At 37.6% G+C, this 17,539-nt stretch overlaps 3 protein-coding genes across 4 annotated transcripts in view; all 3 read right to left on the bottom strand.

The window, feature by feature from the left end:
* LOC145467673 (ATP-binding cassette sub-family D member 3-like) overlaps nucleotides 1–13,918 on the bottom strand; it is a 32,830-nt gene extending 18,912 nt beyond the window's left edge. For both annotated transcript variants that reach the window (XM_081451276.1, XM_081451275.1), the window contains exons 1-16: nucleotides 13,569–13,918; nucleotides 13,289–13,328; nucleotides 11,954–12,003; nucleotides 11,687–11,738; nucleotides 10,183–10,271; nucleotides 8,621–8,690; nucleotides 7,924–7,950; nucleotides 7,206–7,276; nucleotides 6,770–6,839; nucleotides 4,573–4,626; nucleotides 4,066–4,122; nucleotides 3,078–3,130; nucleotides 2,519–2,608; nucleotides 2,188–2,257; nucleotides 1,268–1,337; nucleotides 133–230 (exon numbers count right to left, since the gene is read on the bottom strand). In XM_081451276.1, the coding sequence (XP_081307402.1) occupies nucleotides 133–230; nucleotides 1,268–1,337; nucleotides 2,188–2,257; nucleotides 2,519–2,608; nucleotides 3,078–3,130; nucleotides 4,066–4,122; nucleotides 4,573–4,626; nucleotides 6,770–6,839; nucleotides 7,206–7,276; nucleotides 7,924–7,950; nucleotides 8,621–8,690; nucleotides 10,183–10,271; nucleotides 11,687–11,738; nucleotides 11,954–12,003; nucleotides 13,289–13,328; nucleotides 13,569–13,705 (1,098 nt within the window). In that variant the 5' untranslated portion in view covers nucleotides 13,706–13,918. The remainder of the gene's footprint in view (nucleotides 1–132; nucleotides 231–1,267; nucleotides 1,338–2,187; nucleotides 2,258–2,518; nucleotides 2,609–3,077; nucleotides 3,131–4,065; nucleotides 4,123–4,572; nucleotides 4,627–6,769; nucleotides 6,840–7,205; nucleotides 7,277–7,923; nucleotides 7,951–8,620; nucleotides 8,691–10,182; nucleotides 10,272–11,686; nucleotides 11,739–11,953; nucleotides 12,004–13,288; nucleotides 13,329–13,568) is intronic.
* LOC145467734 (uncharacterized) overlaps nucleotides 1–17,539 on the bottom strand; it is a 144,968-nt gene that overhangs the window by 114,514 nt on the left and 12,915 nt on the right. The window lies entirely within an intron of this gene.
* Nucleotides 15,541–17,286, bottom strand: LOC145468683 (uncharacterized). The gene has a single exon (XM_081452391.1). It carries the CDS (start codon nucleotides 17,190–17,192, stop codon nucleotides 15,666–15,668), a length of 1,527 nt encoding a protein of 508 aa, XP_081308517.1. The 5' UTR covers nucleotides 17,193–17,286; the 3' UTR covers nucleotides 15,541–15,665.

Here is a 17,539-nt window from a genome sequence, read left to right as displayed (position 1 = left end):
CGGTTTTGATATGTTACAAATACGACTTGTTGCTCTTCGTCCTGGCATGCCCCAGGCTGGAGTAGTTCACCTTAACAATACACACCGCAGAATGTTACACCACAACCCGTGAAGTGTCTAAGTTCCGCTTACCTCCATTCTCTCGCTGTGTGTGCTGTTCACATGCCTCGTGCTGCCTGCGCCAAGGAAAGGGCGACTGACAACCATAAAGCCTACAACTGTAGCTACATCTGCAATTTTAAACATATAATATTCCTAGCTGTCTTAGTTAATGCACACAATTCAGTGGCTCAAAAGTCACTCCAGACTCCAGTTTCTAAGGTTCCGACCACACTAATGCGTTTTCGTTTGAAATTGCATACTTTTTGACTGAGAGCAGTATCTCTTTTCCTCGAAAATCCGTGGGGGAGAACGCAAAACAAGAAAGCGTCCTCCTAGTGGCTCACGACATCGCCGCTTGCACGTCACGCTCACAGTCACGCTCGCAAGCTTACTTGTTTTGCGTTCTTCCCAACAGAATTTTTGAGGAAAAGAGTCACTGCTTGCAGTCTAGCATACTTTTTGATGGGTTTTCAACTATCGTCCACACCAAAACGAGCGAAAACGCTGATGGAAACAGAGGCTTTCGAAAACGGTTTCAAAAGTGGAGCCGTTTGAAAACGCTCGGTTTCCAGCGTGGATAGGTGAGAACGGAGGTTTTTGAAAACGGTGCCAAAAAAAGGGTCATATACTGTCGTTTCCATCAGCGTTTTCGGTCATTTTAGCGTGGACGATAGGCGAAGGCGCATCAAAAAGTACACGTTTTCGATTGAAACCGCATTAGTGTGGACAGGTGAAAACAAACCGAAAACGCTAGTGTTGGCAAAAATATTTTTGCTTCGTTTTCGTTGAGACGAAAACGGATACTTTAAAAAACGCATTGGTGCTGTCGGGGCTTAACGCCCAAAGGGGATATTAGAGTAATATTGCTTATTGTCGTTTAAATATATTTTTCATGACATTGCAGGAGATCACAACATCAAAAACACGGCCAGCGCAACTTAAAACGCGTCCAATGTTGCGACATCAACGGGTGTTGCTAAGGACGATGAAATGGCAATAATAAGTCGCCAAACAAAAGAGTAATTGTTATTTAAGACACCTGTAAATAAAAGCTACTCGTTCTGGAATGAATGTTCGACGCCATGAGTGTTTCGGAAAGAGTTTTTTCTAGTTATTGTATTTGAGGTAAGTAGCACATTTAGTGCTATGCCATCGATATACTTACATTTTGCTATAATATTGTCAATGATTCCCATACTAAATCGGAACTGAATGAAGTTCCTTAGATGATCAACCTACAAAACAATAACAATAATTTAATTTAACGATTTACTGAGTGTACTGTGTTTCATCTCATATCCAGGCACTGGGAAGTCTGAAGTGACTAAAAATACGACAAACGGCGGATAATTTTTGAAGAACTAAAACTACCGAACAAAACATGCAAAGCGTTATAGACAAAGCAAATCATGACCGTGACAGTGTCTGAATATCTGATTAATTCTCCATTTTCTTCTTAGTTTTCGTTTCGATTGAGAAGATATATCAAACACTCAAAACAGTGTTTGACCACATTTCCAAACACCTCGAAGTTCGTCAAAAAAATGCTCCGCTGCGCTCTCTTTTCGGTGTTTGGTAATGTGGTCACTGTTTTACGTGTTTGATATATTACTTAATTAACGTGATGATTACCACTGAGTTGAGAGCAATTCCTCTTTATGATCGTCGAGAACAGGTGTAAAAACTCTATGAGATACTGAACGAGTGCAAAAACATCGTTCCTCTCTGTCTGATCAAAACTTGGCTTGAAGGTTTGGTTAAAACATGTGAGATATTATATATTGTATACGTATGTTTCTTTTTGCGTTTCCATAGAACCGTTGATTAATACTTTTGATATTTTGATTTTCCTTGTCCTCATGCAATTCCAGCCTCAGAGTTATTCTTGTTACCGTTTTCAGACAACCCTGATATTAACTAAAGAAAACGTAAAAATAATCACGCCTTTGTTGGTTCGAATTCTAAATTAAGAAATATCACTTACAGTAAGGTGTTTATTTGAGGAAATTAGGAACGGGACTACAAAAAAATATAAAATTAATTAATTCATTTAAAAAAAGCATTTTTACATTAAGTTATACTTACCAATCGTTGAAACGTCTTTTCAATGGTAAGCTTTTCTCTTTTCCCTCCCTGGTAGAACGCAATTTCCTCACTGAAAAGAAACGACAAGAAAAACCCGTCTAAAGGCTGTGTGCCTAAACATGTACAATACTATTCTGGAGTGAGCGCAGGCTGCGGGGGGACTTCAGAACTCCGGTTAGCATGCATGAATACGTAGCAATGCTCAGGTTAGCCTGTTTACGGTTAGCTCTCAGTAATAGTGATGGGTTTTGATTGTTTTGGTGGTTTCGTTAAGACAACAACGACATTCACTTGTACTATTAGTTGATCTGAGAGACAATTGATACTGCACCTGTTAGTTATGAGCCGAGAGTTCACAAATCTAAACTCTCCCTCGTGATGCTGCTCTTCTGCTGTCATTCTTCCAACTGGTCGCCTCAACCTGTTTGTAAAATATTCAGGAAAGTCAAGATTAAGGGAAGTCATAACTGGATACGGACAGACTGTGTTACACTTCACTAAGATACGTGTACAAAATATCGTTAGATACCTGCTGGAGAAGAGCAAAACAAAGATTACCCATTGGAATGAACAACACCAATTAACATTAAAATACACTTGATTATATCAACAATGTATCCAAAGATATATCAAGCTTTTCCACAAGTGTATAAAATTTTCCCCTTTGACAAGGGAGTAAAGGCAATTTCCTCTCGCTGCCTTCGAAGGGTATACCACATATTTCCAAGATTTCTGAGAATAGGGCAGCAAGGGGATTTTGTTCCTTAAAAAGAAAGAATGTCCTACATGTATCTACCTCATTGCGATTTCAAAATTTCTGACAGGTTATAAATTAAATGTAATGGATGACAGGTACAGATGTATATAATTTATACAAAGAATACACATACCTTGTTAGTAACAGTCCTGAAACAGCCAAGTATGCCAGCATGATGGTTGGTCCCTAGAATAATAGAGGTACTCATTGTAATACAAGTTATTGTTAAATAAGTAATATATTAAACACAAAAGACGTGTTTGGCCACATTCCCAAACACCGAGAAGAGAGTTGAAAATACGACGCGCAGCGGAGTTAATTTTTGACGAGCCTCGAGGTGTTTGGAAATGTGGTCAAACACTGTGTGAGTGTTTGACAGTATATCTTCTGAATCGAAACTAAATATAACGAGGAACAGAGAAATAAAACCGTAAAAATCTACACTACTTAAGATATCAGATATCCAAACGCTATGACGGTCATGATTTCCTTCGTTTAAACTTGATGAATTATTAATGGTTTGAGAACAGTACAGCCAAACCTCTGCTAACAGAGCCCTCCTTAAGGGAGAAACACTATACATAATTATGTACATCTTGGTAAGCAGACGCTTCCTCCTGGTCTCAACCAACATACATGTACAAACAATACTGACAGTTTTAAAATCCCATAAAGTGAACACCTCAAGAAAGTGAACAACTTTACTTCTCCCAGGGGTGTCCACTTGCATGAGTTTCAAAACAACAGTCACTCAAGTCATATAAATTAAGTAATTTACGTTGATTAACTACGTAATTGCATGTTCATAAAACACAAGCTGCACTCTGATTTGGTGGCTTCTAGTAACGGTTTTGACCTCAAGTTGAGTGTTTCCATACTGATACAATCAAGTTGTGATTCAAGAGGAGAAAAATGCTGCGCCATACACAATTCATTTTGTAGAAGTATGTATGCATTATTTGTCTGGAGATTTTTAACCATGCTAGTGATTTTCCCATACCTACATGTTTACAGCTGAATTACACGTACAAACATTCCTTGGAAAAACCTCCAAGCTGTAACTTTTCTTGTATTCAATTAAGCTATGAATATTTTTAAGCATTGTTTGCAATGTGCACTACCTGTATACCAATTGCTCCTGTTAGTTTCTGAACGTAGATCACTATGTCAAGCAATGGCTGCAAATTAATATGAAAAAATTCTTATAACCAATATTTTATTAATTTAACAATTTTTTCTCCTTGCTGACGATTTCCCTTTTGTCATCAAGTCTCTGTTCTACAATGTGAAAATTATTGAATACAGTACTATACATGCATGATTGTAAAGAATTGACCAATCAATGCTGCGCTCCCTCTGAGAAAAAGCTCACAAGGAATCATCTGATGGTCTTCAAAGTTGCCAAGTCTTTAATTTGTTTAGTTCGATACTACTGATTCCTTGCAGGCTGTGTAATGGATACATGACATGTAGCCTGTGAACGCAAGTGTTTCAGGTGGCTGAAACAAAAGCTGGAAATCTGTCTGTGTGCACAGGCCATGCCATAGAGGAAACTCAGTATTACTGACTAGGAGCAACAACATTAAACATAGTACAATGTACTTGACTTTTTGACTTTGTCAACTCACCTTACTGATGTTGGAGTAGAGCTCTGCAAGGCTGTTACAGAATTTATCCACATCCTTCATGTAATTGATACAGAAAAACTCATATCAGTTATTCAATGTCAATCAACATTTTTAAAACATTAAAGTCATACTTGTACCTTCACTGTATACAAAAAAAAAAGAAGAAGAAGAAGAATTCAAGGACATGCTGAAATAACATTGCCAAGGAAATAAATTGTGTGTTACTCAAAAATGCAAAGTTAAAGTGATTCAAAATACAAATTTTTGCAAAATTGCAGAATTTAAGAGGCCCTGCGCCTAAGAAACGACCGATGATTTCCGGCTAAAAAATAAAATCGGCCGATTTTTATCTCTCAAGTAGAGGTTGCCGAATACTATTTAAAAATGAATTTCTTTTGTTTCAGTTTCGCTTTAAACCAAAAATATCGAGCCGCAAAGTTTTTCCGTCTGAAAGCAGCAAAATCAGGCCGAAAATAAGCCCCCCGCAAAAAACTGTTCAGAAATTACTATCGCAACGCAAAATAATGAGAAAACTACACAGTGTTGAAGAAAAAGGCCTTTTAATGCAATATCATTCGATAAACATCAAAAAACTGCCGAAGCGATTAACAAATAAAGTTTCAAATATTGCATACTAAATTAGATGGAGCGTTGGAGCTGATTTTAAAATAATTATTTCTCAAAAGTTCAACGCTTTTGAAAGCAATCACAGTGATGAATGAGACATTGGAGGGATACAAATCACGTTTCTGGAAAAACATTTTTCGGCCAAAGTATATTGACCTTGTACAAAGCGTTCAAAGTTACCGTTTTTACCGTTATCCTGCTACTTCGGCGAAACACTTCTCTTTTGCCAATACGGCCGTGGATAGCGTGTTAAACGCCACTTTAAACCTTGCTAGGCATTCAAAGACCGTCCTAAGTAGAAGGAAGTAGAATTAAGAGAGAAAGGAAGATGAAAAATACACAGAAAAAGAAAATAACTCGAAATTACCATCTGCTAACGAAAGGTGAATCTGGAAAATGTCGTCACGTGACAGCGGCCAGTGACGTCATTGGTCACGTAAAGGTCGCAAGAGCGTGGGAAAACGAGTCTGCAATGTCCTTCGGGCGGTCAGCGGCTAGAGATCCAGTCGTGACCCCACAACTCAGATCACGCTGCGGCCAAAACGGTGTGGCGGTTGGGGAAGTTTTTCTTTTTGAGTGACCATCATTTGTGAAAAATAACATAACATTGTTCCACTAAACGTTTTCTGGCCGGGAAAAATTGTTTTCCTATTTGTGCATTCGTTTGGATTCCACCGCTATTGATACAAATAACGTCAATGGCCGCTGTCACGCGACGACATTTTCCAGATTCAACTTTCGTTAGCAGATGGTAATTTCGAGTTATTTTCTTTTTCTGTGTATTTTTCATCTTCCTTTCTCTCTTAATTCTAATTCCTTCTACTTAGGACGGTCTTTGAATGCCTAGCAAGGTTTAAAGTGGCGTTTAACACGCTATCCACGGCCGTATTGGCAAAAGAGAAGTGTTTCGCCGAAGTAGCAGGATAACGGTAAAAACGGTAACTTTGAACGCTTTGTACAGGGTCAATATACTTTGGCCGAAAAATGTTTTTCCAGAAACGTGATTTGTATCCCTCCAATGTCTCATTCATCACTGTGATTGCTTTCAAAAGCGTTGAACTTTTGAGAAATAATTATTTTAAAATCAGCTCCAACGCTCCATCTAATTTAGTATGCAATATTTGAAACTTTATTTGTTAATCGCTTCGGCAGTTTTTTGATGTTTATCGAATGATATTGCATTAAAAGGCCTTTTTCTTCAACACTGTGTAGTTTTCTCATTATTTTGCGTTGCGATAGTAATTTCTGAACAGTTTTTTGCGGGGGCTTATTTTCGGCCTGATTTTGCTGCTTTCAGACGGAAAAACTTTGCGGCTCGATATTTTTGGTTTAAAGCGAAACTGAAACAAAAGAAATTCATTTTTAAATAGTATTCGGTAACCTCTACTTGAGAGATAAAAATCGGCCGATTTTATTTTTTAGCCGGAAATCATCGGTCGTTTCTTAGGTGCAGGGCCTCTTAAGTGTGGCAAAATATCCACACCTCAAAATCACGAAATAAACGTATTGCAAAAATTTCAGGTAATAAGGTATAAAGCGTGCTTCGACATACAATGTAATTAATTCAGACCTGAGTAAGAAGTTGATCTGCATTAGCAATCCTGTTATCCAAGTTGCTCATTTTGTAAAATGTGAACATGCTAAAAATATAAGTGAAAAATAATTATATCCAAACACAACATGAAAAACAGGAAAAATATGTAAAGTTACCATAAGAATAGCTGTGCTCATTAAATTAGACCACCCTACATGTATGAAATAATATGCAATCAAATGAGTAACAAAGGAGTTTAAAAAAGTCTCTAAGCAGATGGCCAATGAATCATTAATTTCAGAGAAACTAAACTAACTACATGTACTAGAATATTTAGTCAAAATATGACTTTTATTGAGCGCCAATTTCGCCCTGTTAGTAAGCACAATGGACAGCTAATGCAAGAAGTTAAATTTTACCATAATTACAATTGGAAATAGCATTATCGTAGTGATATTAGTAACTATTATACCTCAGGTACTGTTCATACAGATGAAGAGTTAATCTTGTTCGGAACCTCAGCTTCAGTTCATTCAATCCAAACTAAAAATGATATATGTATAGCCACATTAAAAAAGTGATAACATAGAGATAGTAAGCACATGGTCTACAAATTTTAAGGATAAAACTTAACAATGATACATATTCCTATAAGAAAAAACCTCATTTGCATCTACTTTCAACACACACTTACTGAAGCAGCTACAATTATTTATACTAGTTTCAATCAACCTTGTCAGTAGATAGCCATATTCTGTTTTGAATTTCAGGTGACTTTTAACCACATCACTCATAACCTATTGCCGTTTAGTTGAACCATCATCATCACTTCGTTTCAAGTGGATGCATTTGAATACCTCTAATCAATTTAGTGAGCATGGAATAAGAAAATACAAGTGGGATATTCCATGGTAATTACCATGAGGAAGTGTTGCATAACTATTTTATACCAAGCCATAAAAAAATACATTGGCCAACACAGTCAAATATGTAGCACACGATGGGAAAGTTGGATATAATACCATCGCGTTTTACAAATTATAGCTTTCCTGTATTCTGATTGGCTGCATTTTCTGTGGCATGGTATAACATGATTTATTTTTGAATGATCAATAGACAAACATCAAAAATATCAAACAAAACATATAAAAAGACAACAATGGTGAGGCATCCACTTAAAACTTACTGACCTTGAGAAGCTGGTTTACTACTGATATCTATCAAAAGAAAAGTTTATGTTAATAATATAATTTGATTGTGGAAAACTTGTTACTCATACAATACATGTAAATTAACAAATAAATATCAATACCTTGATTGCATCTTAAGGTTCCAGCAATATCAAGTAATTAATTGTTATAAAATGCAATGAACAAACATGGAAACATATTTTATTAAAAAAATTTATAAGCTCAGAGCTATATGCAAAATTGCTGACAATTATCCAAGGACCACTCAATTGACTCTTCAGCAAGAGACATATATCATTTCTTGCAGGTAGTTTGGTTGTAACTTGTTGCAGGCTTTAATTTAACACAAATTGAAAACATTACTAATTATTAAATAAATAAACAAATTTTAACTAAGCTACAGTACAACAATTATAACAAGTTGTCTAACTGCTCTTGAATCAGACCCTACTCTTTACTTTGTACATGTAGCTGTTATTGCTATAATAAGCTACAAATGCCACTGACTTCCTCCTAACTGTACTCAATATACCTTCACATGTAGCCCTTATTGCTTTTTCCTTGTTTTCTAACAGTATTTTACACGACCCATAACCCATGACCTGCAATCCGCAACCTGTGACCTGCAACCTGCCACCCACCCCCCATGCTGACTTGACATATAATAATTATATTATCACTAAATCTATTTACTTACAAATGGCATGGCATAAACCAGTGCAAGAAGATTATCCTTGAATCCTGCAAAATCCTGGCCAATAATTGACCTACAGGACAGTAATAAATTAAACATTAGATACATACTTGTATTACATTGTCTCCTAAAAGCATGCACATTAAGAATAGAATGCACATGGTGCAAGTTTCAATTTGTGTATATTGGTGAATATTAGAATGTCTAATTTATTGAGAGAGAGTTCTACTTGAACATGACATGTACTTTCTACAACAGTTGTAGTGGAAAGTTCTAGAACACAACAATTAACTAAAGATATACATGTATAATTATCCTTTGCACAATATTGTAAACACACTGCACAAAGCTGCTAGAGTCACATTCATGAGATAAGATGAACATGTATATAAGTTGTACATGCCCATGTAGCTGACAAGTTGCATTCAAAGTAAAATGTACATCATAATTATCAGTGACAGATTTTTAAAAACTGTTTTGCCTGAGTAATCATACAGTGTGCAGCTGTACATGCACGGTCATTATAATTATAGCATCCCAGAGAAAAGAGTAACCCGAAAACACTGACCCCCTGTCCGCAGACCCCCACTACAGACCAGGTTGGTGGACTACCCTACAGACCGGTCCATGGACTATGCCTATGGACCCCCTGCATGGACCACCCCAAAATAGCGTAAAAATAATAAACAAGGATTTCACTTATGGGTTGTGTAACAGATTACTCGTGTCAGGGACATTTTGAATGTTACACTGTGCAAATGAACTTGGGTTTTTAACTCCTCCCCCCCCCCCCCCTCCCCCCCAAAAAAAGAATGCCTTAAAGCTGTTTTCAGCATATGGAGATGCATGGCTCAATCTGGCTATGGTAGATGCATTTTAGATCGTTTAAGCTTGTTTGTATCTGTAATTCTGCTGAGCAAATTGTGAAGCCTGGAACGAGTTCACGAACCCATGGTAAAATGGGCTGGACAAAATGGCAAAGGGGAAAGAGCACAAATTTCAAGGCTTCCCAGAGGCTTCCCAGAGGCCTCCTGAAGGCTTCCTGGTCTTTCATACACTGTATGGCCACAGCAAAGGAAATGGCAATGTGTAATGATATAAATTATGCCTGAGCCTGAACCCAAGTCTGTTACATTTGCACAATGTAACATTAGGAATTTAGCCGACACAAATAATCTATAAGACAACCCGTAACTGAAATACTAATTTATTATTTTCATTCCATTTTGGGGGTTGGTCTGTAGAGGGGTCTATAGGGATAGTCTGTTGAACGGTCCATAGGTAGTCCGTGGACCCGGTCCGTAGAGGGGGTCCACGGACGGGGAGTCAGTGTTTTCGGGTTACCCCAGAGAAAATTGCACAATCATACAGTCCTCAAATTAAACTGAACAACATGTAACTCAATGCAAGAAAAAATTATTACCGGTATGTGCATTGTGTAACTCAAAGCAAATTCCTTTACACTGTACCTTAGACTTAACCTTTTATCCAAATTTACCTTGGATTCACAGAATTATACACAGCAAATTGTATTATGTACTCTGAGTGTCTTTGAGAAAGCTCACCTCTCAATTGAAGTTCCATTGTGTATCATCCAAACATCACAATATGTCCTTGCTATCAGAGATGCAGCGACAAGTGCCAAGTAACCAGTCTGAAGATAAAATACAAAATTGCTAATTTTAACTCTCATGAAACACACTGATGGTTACCGGTACTCTGGACTGAGCTGTGTTCCTAATAGATACTTGTAGGAGCTTCTGCCTGAGATACTGGGGCAGACTTGGAAATGGGGTCAGCTGATTTTTCTAAAAATCCACATGCAGACTTGTAACATAAGAATTAAAATGCCACAGTTTCAACCTTATTGATTGTCTTCCACCCAAGTTCTGGATATCAAATTTTGGGCACTTTTGAATAACTCCCATGGGTGAGGCCACCACACCTCCCTCAGGGAGGTATGGTGGCCTCAAGAGTGCTCACCTCTGGATCGAGCAGTCCAAGTTTGGGTCCTGGCTGGGGACATTGCATTGTGTTCTCGGACAAGACACTTTACTCTCACAGTACCTCTCTCCACCCAGGTACACTGTATATAAATGGATACCAGCAAATTGAATGCTGGGGGTAACCCTGTGATGGACTAGCATTCCATCCAGGGGGTGAGTAGAAATACCCCTAGTCCCTTCATGCTACTGAAATCAGAAATAAGTGCCAGCCTAATGGGCCACTTGGCTCATATACAGTCTTTACCATTTAAACTTAACTCTGCCTCTAACATCATTTTTATAATCAGAGATCAATATATAAAAACGCAATTACAAGTCACAGACTTCACTAAATTGTCATAAACTTCTTCTGTATATGTTGCAGTTCAATTTTACATATGATACAATCTTATTTATGAAGTAGTATAAGATTTTTCAAACCACTGCAGTAAACCAAATTTTAAAAATTGTTACCCATGAGTGTACTTATGATTTCAGAGGTTATACTAAATTTCTATTCCTACATTTTGTTAGTTACAATAATATTGTACAATGTTTGTTTATTACAACAATAAAATTAAACAAAAAAAACAAGTGTATTGTTGTCATTTATTCATAAACGAATTCTATTTCCATATGAAACAAAAGTTGGTATCAATAGTACAAGTCATATAACCTGTATGATCATTAAGATGATATCTACATTCGAGCAATAATGGCAAAAATTAAGTTACCAAAAAAACCTCATGACATGGTGATATTTTGAATACAGTTAAGAAGAACTTATCAAGACTTTAGCTCTCAAACTGACCCCGTGAGGGAAAATTGAACTTGAAGTTATCCATATTTAAATTAAAACAGACATTTCACGATAGTTAAAACACAATAACACACACTTAAGCATTTTTACGAGGTTTGACATTAACTTTCTTGAGAATGCTTGAGAATTTAATTGCGGAGTCACTTAGAGAAATGAACTTAAGTGAGTGTCAAAAGTTATTGTGCTATAAGTAGACTTTTAGCAAATAATTTGCACTTATTTCTCAAACTTTGAACGGAATCCGTCTTAATATCAACAACCTACCTCTGGTGTGAGCCATCCAGGAATGATTATTTTCAAAATCCTCAGTAACTTTCTGGATAAAAAAATATTTATTAATATTATTGAAATTGTGAAAAACAATTCTTTCAATTTCCGATAAAAAAGCAAATGCCTTGAAAAGTAAATTAACATCAGAATGGGCTACTCTAACACAAAGATTAGTCAAAATCCGAAGCATTTTTGTGTTTGTTGGATAAACAACATAAAATTAAAGTGGTCAGCATGAATGAATAGTGTAAACTAATTTACCTAAAGAATACACCATCTACTGCAGCCTTTTCTTTCTTGGCTGCTTTTTCCTGAAAATAATCCACAGCACATTTAAACACTAAAATTTCAGTGTACAATATAACAAAATAGAACATTCATATGACACAAAATACATAGAGGATATTACACGGTGGTGAGAAGATATGAATTTTATGTTTGAGTGGCAAGAACAATATCTTACAAGTGACCGCAGTGAATGAGTGAGATATTGTTCTTGCCACTCGAACATAAAATTCATATTCCTCATGTAATGTTTTTTTTTATCATATATAGACATACTGATCACGGCGTTTTTGACTATTTTCTGAAGATTTCCAACCACTTTCTGAAGATTTCGGAAAATTCTCCAAAACTTGTCCAAAGGTCACTCAATCGTTGCCGAACATTTTTTGAAACTCTCCGAAGATTACCAAAGATTTCCGAAGATTACCGAAGATTGCCAAACACTTTCGAGGAAGACCAAAAGACGTTTTGATCATACACCAACAAAGTACAATTTAGACAAACTTGGTATTAATGAAATCATCGATATCTTCACTAGTGAGGATGTGGAAAATATGCCACTCGAGTCCTGGATGTGGTTTCGTATGAATTTGACAAGTAGTGTATTTTCCAGTAAAACACTTGCGTCTATATAACAAATTACATTTTACATACCCAGTCCACCCCAATTGACTGACTGATACACAGAGCCTTAACGGTATAAAAAATAACCTATAAAGGGATATTTTAATTGAGGGAGAGGACAGAGGGACTTTATAGTAAATAAAAATATGATTGCTAAAGGTGCAATTTTGGACTTTGAAAATTTTTCAATGAACTTCCTTACTAAATGATGTTTTCAAGTAAGCCACAAATAAACAATGATGTATAACACTTGTATTCCCCAGCACCTTTAAGGGATGAAAGGAGACTTGAGCCACATCCTGAAAACTGATCTCGATTCTAGCAAACATCTGTACATGTACAAACTAGAATAAAGCCTCATTTGTTTTCATAATTCACTATTACAAGGTTGTCCCTCAGCTGCTCCGTCCAAGTAGCATTCCTTGCTTTGTTTAATTTTTCTCAGAACACCTCCTCATTGCCTATTTTTCTAACTGTACTCTCCCTAAGACTTGAAGGTGCTGTTCAAAGTCATATTTAATTATCACTGTGCACAATTACTAAAACTATGCAGACTATAATAATGCTTGTGCACAACCAATAATCAAGAAAGGGAGTTAGGAGGTGTTGTTGATACATAAAACACAGATTTCTCCAATATGATTAAGTTCAATTGCTTTACTTTTTTAAACTTCACGAGATCTTTACCTCCTCTAGAGAGATGTGTAAATCGTCCGTCAGATCCTTTCTGCAATCAATTACGGACAGAACAATATACAATAAGCTTATTAATGAATAGAAAGTAAAACATCACTGTTTAACACAAAAAAAATGAAATGATCAACTCGAGTTCTAAAATCGAAGCTGTCTTTATCTATTGAAAGAACGGACGAAAATCTCATACACAAGTCATGACGCAACAGAAAGCAGTCAGTTGTACACCGGCATAGAAGCTACACTTGCGGCTTTTGGGCAATAGCAAGCATACCTTTTACTGCTAAGTTGGTTCAGCTTTTTCTTCCATAATACAACGATACCTGCTGCAGCAGCGGCAACCGCGATCCCAGAAACTTTAGAATTCAACCAATGTGCCGGTGGGAGAATCTTGCTCAGTATGACCACCATTTTGATTCTTTGGACTTTGCTCAGCCACCAAGCCTTCCCCTTTCCCGTACGTTTGGTAGCGCTCGCTCAACTGACAAACCCCGGAAACTTATCGGGCCCGAAAAGCTATTTTTAGTTAATCAGTATTTAAAGACATAGAGGTGTATACGCCTGAAACTTCTTCTACGAAGGGAACCTCTGTTGGTATGAGGAATAAGTTAAAAAATAAAAAAAATAAAAAACCAGCTCTGTAGTCATAAAGTTTGAGATTTTGCTACGGCTTTTCGGGACCTTCGAGAAATAGCCCCTGGACTGGACTACGAAGAGGCGGGATTAAAGATTTTCCAAAGAATAAAAATTGTTTGGAAAATATTAGGCTCCTTGACACCCCTCTGAGCATATAATTCAGGACCGGTTTTATGTTTGAGAGTAGGAAAAAAGTTCATATCGCAGTGTTTCAACTTTCTCTACTTCATAACAGTGAGTCTGTCCATAGGCTCCCATTTTTTCTCATTTTATGTTGATTTTGATTTTCACAAAATGCAATAGGTTACTTTTGTCATATTAAAATTCAGCTTGATATTGAGGCCTAGAGGACACAAACAAAAGAAATGAATAAACATGGTCATTCAATTTCCTTTGTCTGTGTCCTCTAGGTCTCATTGCCAAGTTGAATTTTAATATATCGACTGAACAGTCTATTAACCTGAAAGAGCGTAAAATGGGAAAGGCCTTAGATCTGGGAATTTAGAAATTGAAAAAGGGCTTTGTTCCCTAGGGGACAGAAATTTGAGGGAATATAGGCAACCCCACGGATTTAAGATGGAAAGGCCCTGAGACAGGGGAACTTAGAGGAAAAAGCCTTAAGCATTGTATGTCAGTAACATAGTGCGATAATAGTTTCTGTTTTTCTTTACTACATTGAGAGGGTTTTGATTCTTCATTAAAAATTAAACGGTCACTGGTCATTTACTACACTGGACATTAAACTGTTCACTGGTTTCGATAGTAAGAAAATGTAGACAGATATATGTTTTGTATTATTATTTTTTAAAAATTTAATCTACCAATTTTGTGTGAACTTCCGAAAAATTCTCTTCGGATGGCGTTTTCATATCCCCGTGCGAAGTAGCCTGCGAACGCAGATGTATTTCCGGCTGTCGCTTGTGTCCGCCGAAAAATAACGTCTGCGAACCCGAGCCAGGAAACGATTTCTGTGACGTAATGGTTTTTGTTTCTCTTTTGCCAATCAGATTCCGTGATACAATGAAACTCGAGTGCGGAGACAAGCGACAGCCGGAAATACGTCAGCGTTCGCAGGCTACGTGCGAAGGAAACGTCGCTGGAGAGCCTAAAATCGATACAAGGTAAAATTTAACGGCGTAAAGAGCAAGTAACAATCACCGTACCGCGTGAGAGACCAAGCAACACGTTCATTGCCTGAATAATTCTGATAACCCCGATTGACTGAACGAAGTTCATTTTTTTTTTTTTTTTTTTTTTTTTCACTTTTCGAGATGCTCGCGCGCTATAAAATGGATTAGAATTAAGGTGGCTCAAAACAGTTTCCAGCACTTAGATTTTGATGGGTCGTTATAACCACTCTTTATCACTTGATGCTACAATCATGGTAACAAAATACTGCCCAATCATTGGTGAACACGTTGATATCATTTTCGTGACACAATAGGTTACCATAGCAACAGTACGACCTCCAAAAAACACCCTTAATTACAGCTTTGGGGGCTTATAATTAAAAAATGGCACAGTGAATTTTTTTTATGTTATCAACTTTTAATAAGTATGATAAGACGCAGCTTTTGCCGTGGCAAAATTTAAAAAAATTCTGTAGGTAGGGTTCAGAGCCACCTTAAATTTTCGAACACGCTTAAGCCCTCTAGCTGTTGTATGTTTGTTTAACTACAAGTTGTGATTTTACTATATATTCTACTCCTTTTCCCTTAATTTTTTCTCCTAGTTGTCAGTCTTCTATTGTCATTTCTTTTTCTTGCTCAACGCATTGGACGTCACTTTCATTTTCTGTCCACAGCATTGGGCTTTCCGTTGAGCACAGAGGCGTGAACCCTCGCAGTGGCGCCGTTGGCATAAGCACCGCTGAAAAAGGTCCTTGTACCTTAGGCATTTTCGCCGAGTTCTTAGCAAGTTTGTCTCGAGGAGAGCTCGCGCTATCCAACCGCTCTACCTTTGCCAGCTTGTAATAACGTTGTTTTGTTGCATTTGAGCACTCTTCTGACGCAGAAATGATCGAATCAGTCATTTTTGTTCTCATTTTTCTCGCCTTTTGATGATAAGTAGTAGCAGTGGAATGATGCATGAGGTACAACTTTGGCAAAGTGAACTTTTCTCCCAGCTTACACTTTGTTGGTTCATCCCGCGCTAGCTCATTAGAGTTAGAGCTCAGAGTTTTACCAAAATTGCCTTCCATATTCAACAACTCCCGCTCTTTTAGTTTCAGCTTACATTTAAGGCGAGTCAGGTTTTCCGATTCCATATCAGGACCGTGAACTCTTGAACTGACATTTCGAAACGTGTTCCGGCATTCCTCGCAAAGGTGACACACTTTTTTCATCGTAGACGATCTCGGACCCCTTTCAAACATCGAAAAATCGGATTTTACCTTATTTGATGGTACTTTCTCTATAGGTGGAAGTTGCCGAAAAGGCCAAGGTTTTGAAGGTATTTTTGAAGTAACTAGTAAAATTCCAGACAGACAGTTCTCGCCCATATGACAGTCTTGAGAAACACCTCCATGAGAACAAAATATTTTCCCTGGTTTGAGCAACTTTTGACTTGTGAGTTGTGGTTTACCATCATCAGCTTTGCATGATGATGTTCTGTTTGCGGTTCCTTCTCTCCCAGCCGAGGAGCAGTTTTTCACGTCACTGCACTCTTGCAGAAGTGAAACCAAACGAGTTAAGTTTCTCTTAGGGCTTTTATCTCCATCGTTGATTGACAGATGGGGTTCAACAATCCTAGCTGTATATGCCTTTACACCATCCTTTCTCCAGGGATTCACATTCACAGTTTTCAGCTTCACTGTTTGTGCAACATTTCCACCGGCTTCCTCTGAAGGATTTCCGGATTTCTTGCACTCAGTTGCATCCATAGCTATTTTGCACGAACAACGTAATGTAGTCGAATCCAATTTTGAGACAATTCTGCCAGATGCATCACTGAATAAAGTTTCCGATCTATTCTTCGAGTCACCTGGTCCCTTGCATTTAATCCCGTCTGCTCTCTTTGAAGATTTCGTTTTGCTGGAATTCTGGTCGCACAAAGTCGTGTTCAATTGTGCTGTACTTTCCGAGCCAGCACTGCAGTTGGAAGTTCTGTTCGTGGGCAGATACAAGCCTGGTCGATGTATTTTTGCATTGCTTAGAGGTAATGCAATGCGGGAGTTATTATGTTTGAATTTTCTTCTCTCCTCGACATTTTGAGCTGTAACCTTCCAAGGTGAGGTCTTCGGCTCTGTAACTGCACCGGGCATCCTTCGAATTCGTGCTCGGTCAAGCACCTAGCGGTGAGTGTGCTAAGCTAACACGATCAACAGCTGTTGTTGTTTGCCAAACTTCACCTCCACTTCCACATACTATGACGCGTCTGAACTGAATTAAGCTTTCGTTCGGCGTTATAAGAAACGATGATGTGCTGTTTAACGTGGTTGTGGTCGATGTTGTTGTCACCATATCAAACTCAGTCGTTATTTTGCAAGTGAAATCTTTCTGTAACTATGAGAGTACAGTACGACAATAACGTACGCTTGCATTGATATATATTTATGTATGTGTACATCTCCACAGTAGCCTACGTGACATGAATAACCCGTATTGCTGC

This window comes from Orbicella franksi, chromosome 14, assembly GCF_964199315.1.
Source record: "Orbicella franksi chromosome 14, jaOrbFran1.1, whole genome shotgun sequence".
NCBI lineage: Eukaryota > Metazoa > Cnidaria > Anthozoa > Scleractinia > Merulinidae > Orbicella > Orbicella franksi.
Note: the sequence above shows the minus strand (reverse complement) of the source record. Positions and strands in the feature narration are given on the sequence as shown.

Bases quoted from the DNA above. Each gene is read 5' to 3' on its own strand.
- LOC145468683 (XM_081452391.1), bottom strand. From the start codon at position 17,192: ATGCCCGGTGCAGTTACAGAGCCGAAGACCTCACCTTGGAAGGTTACA.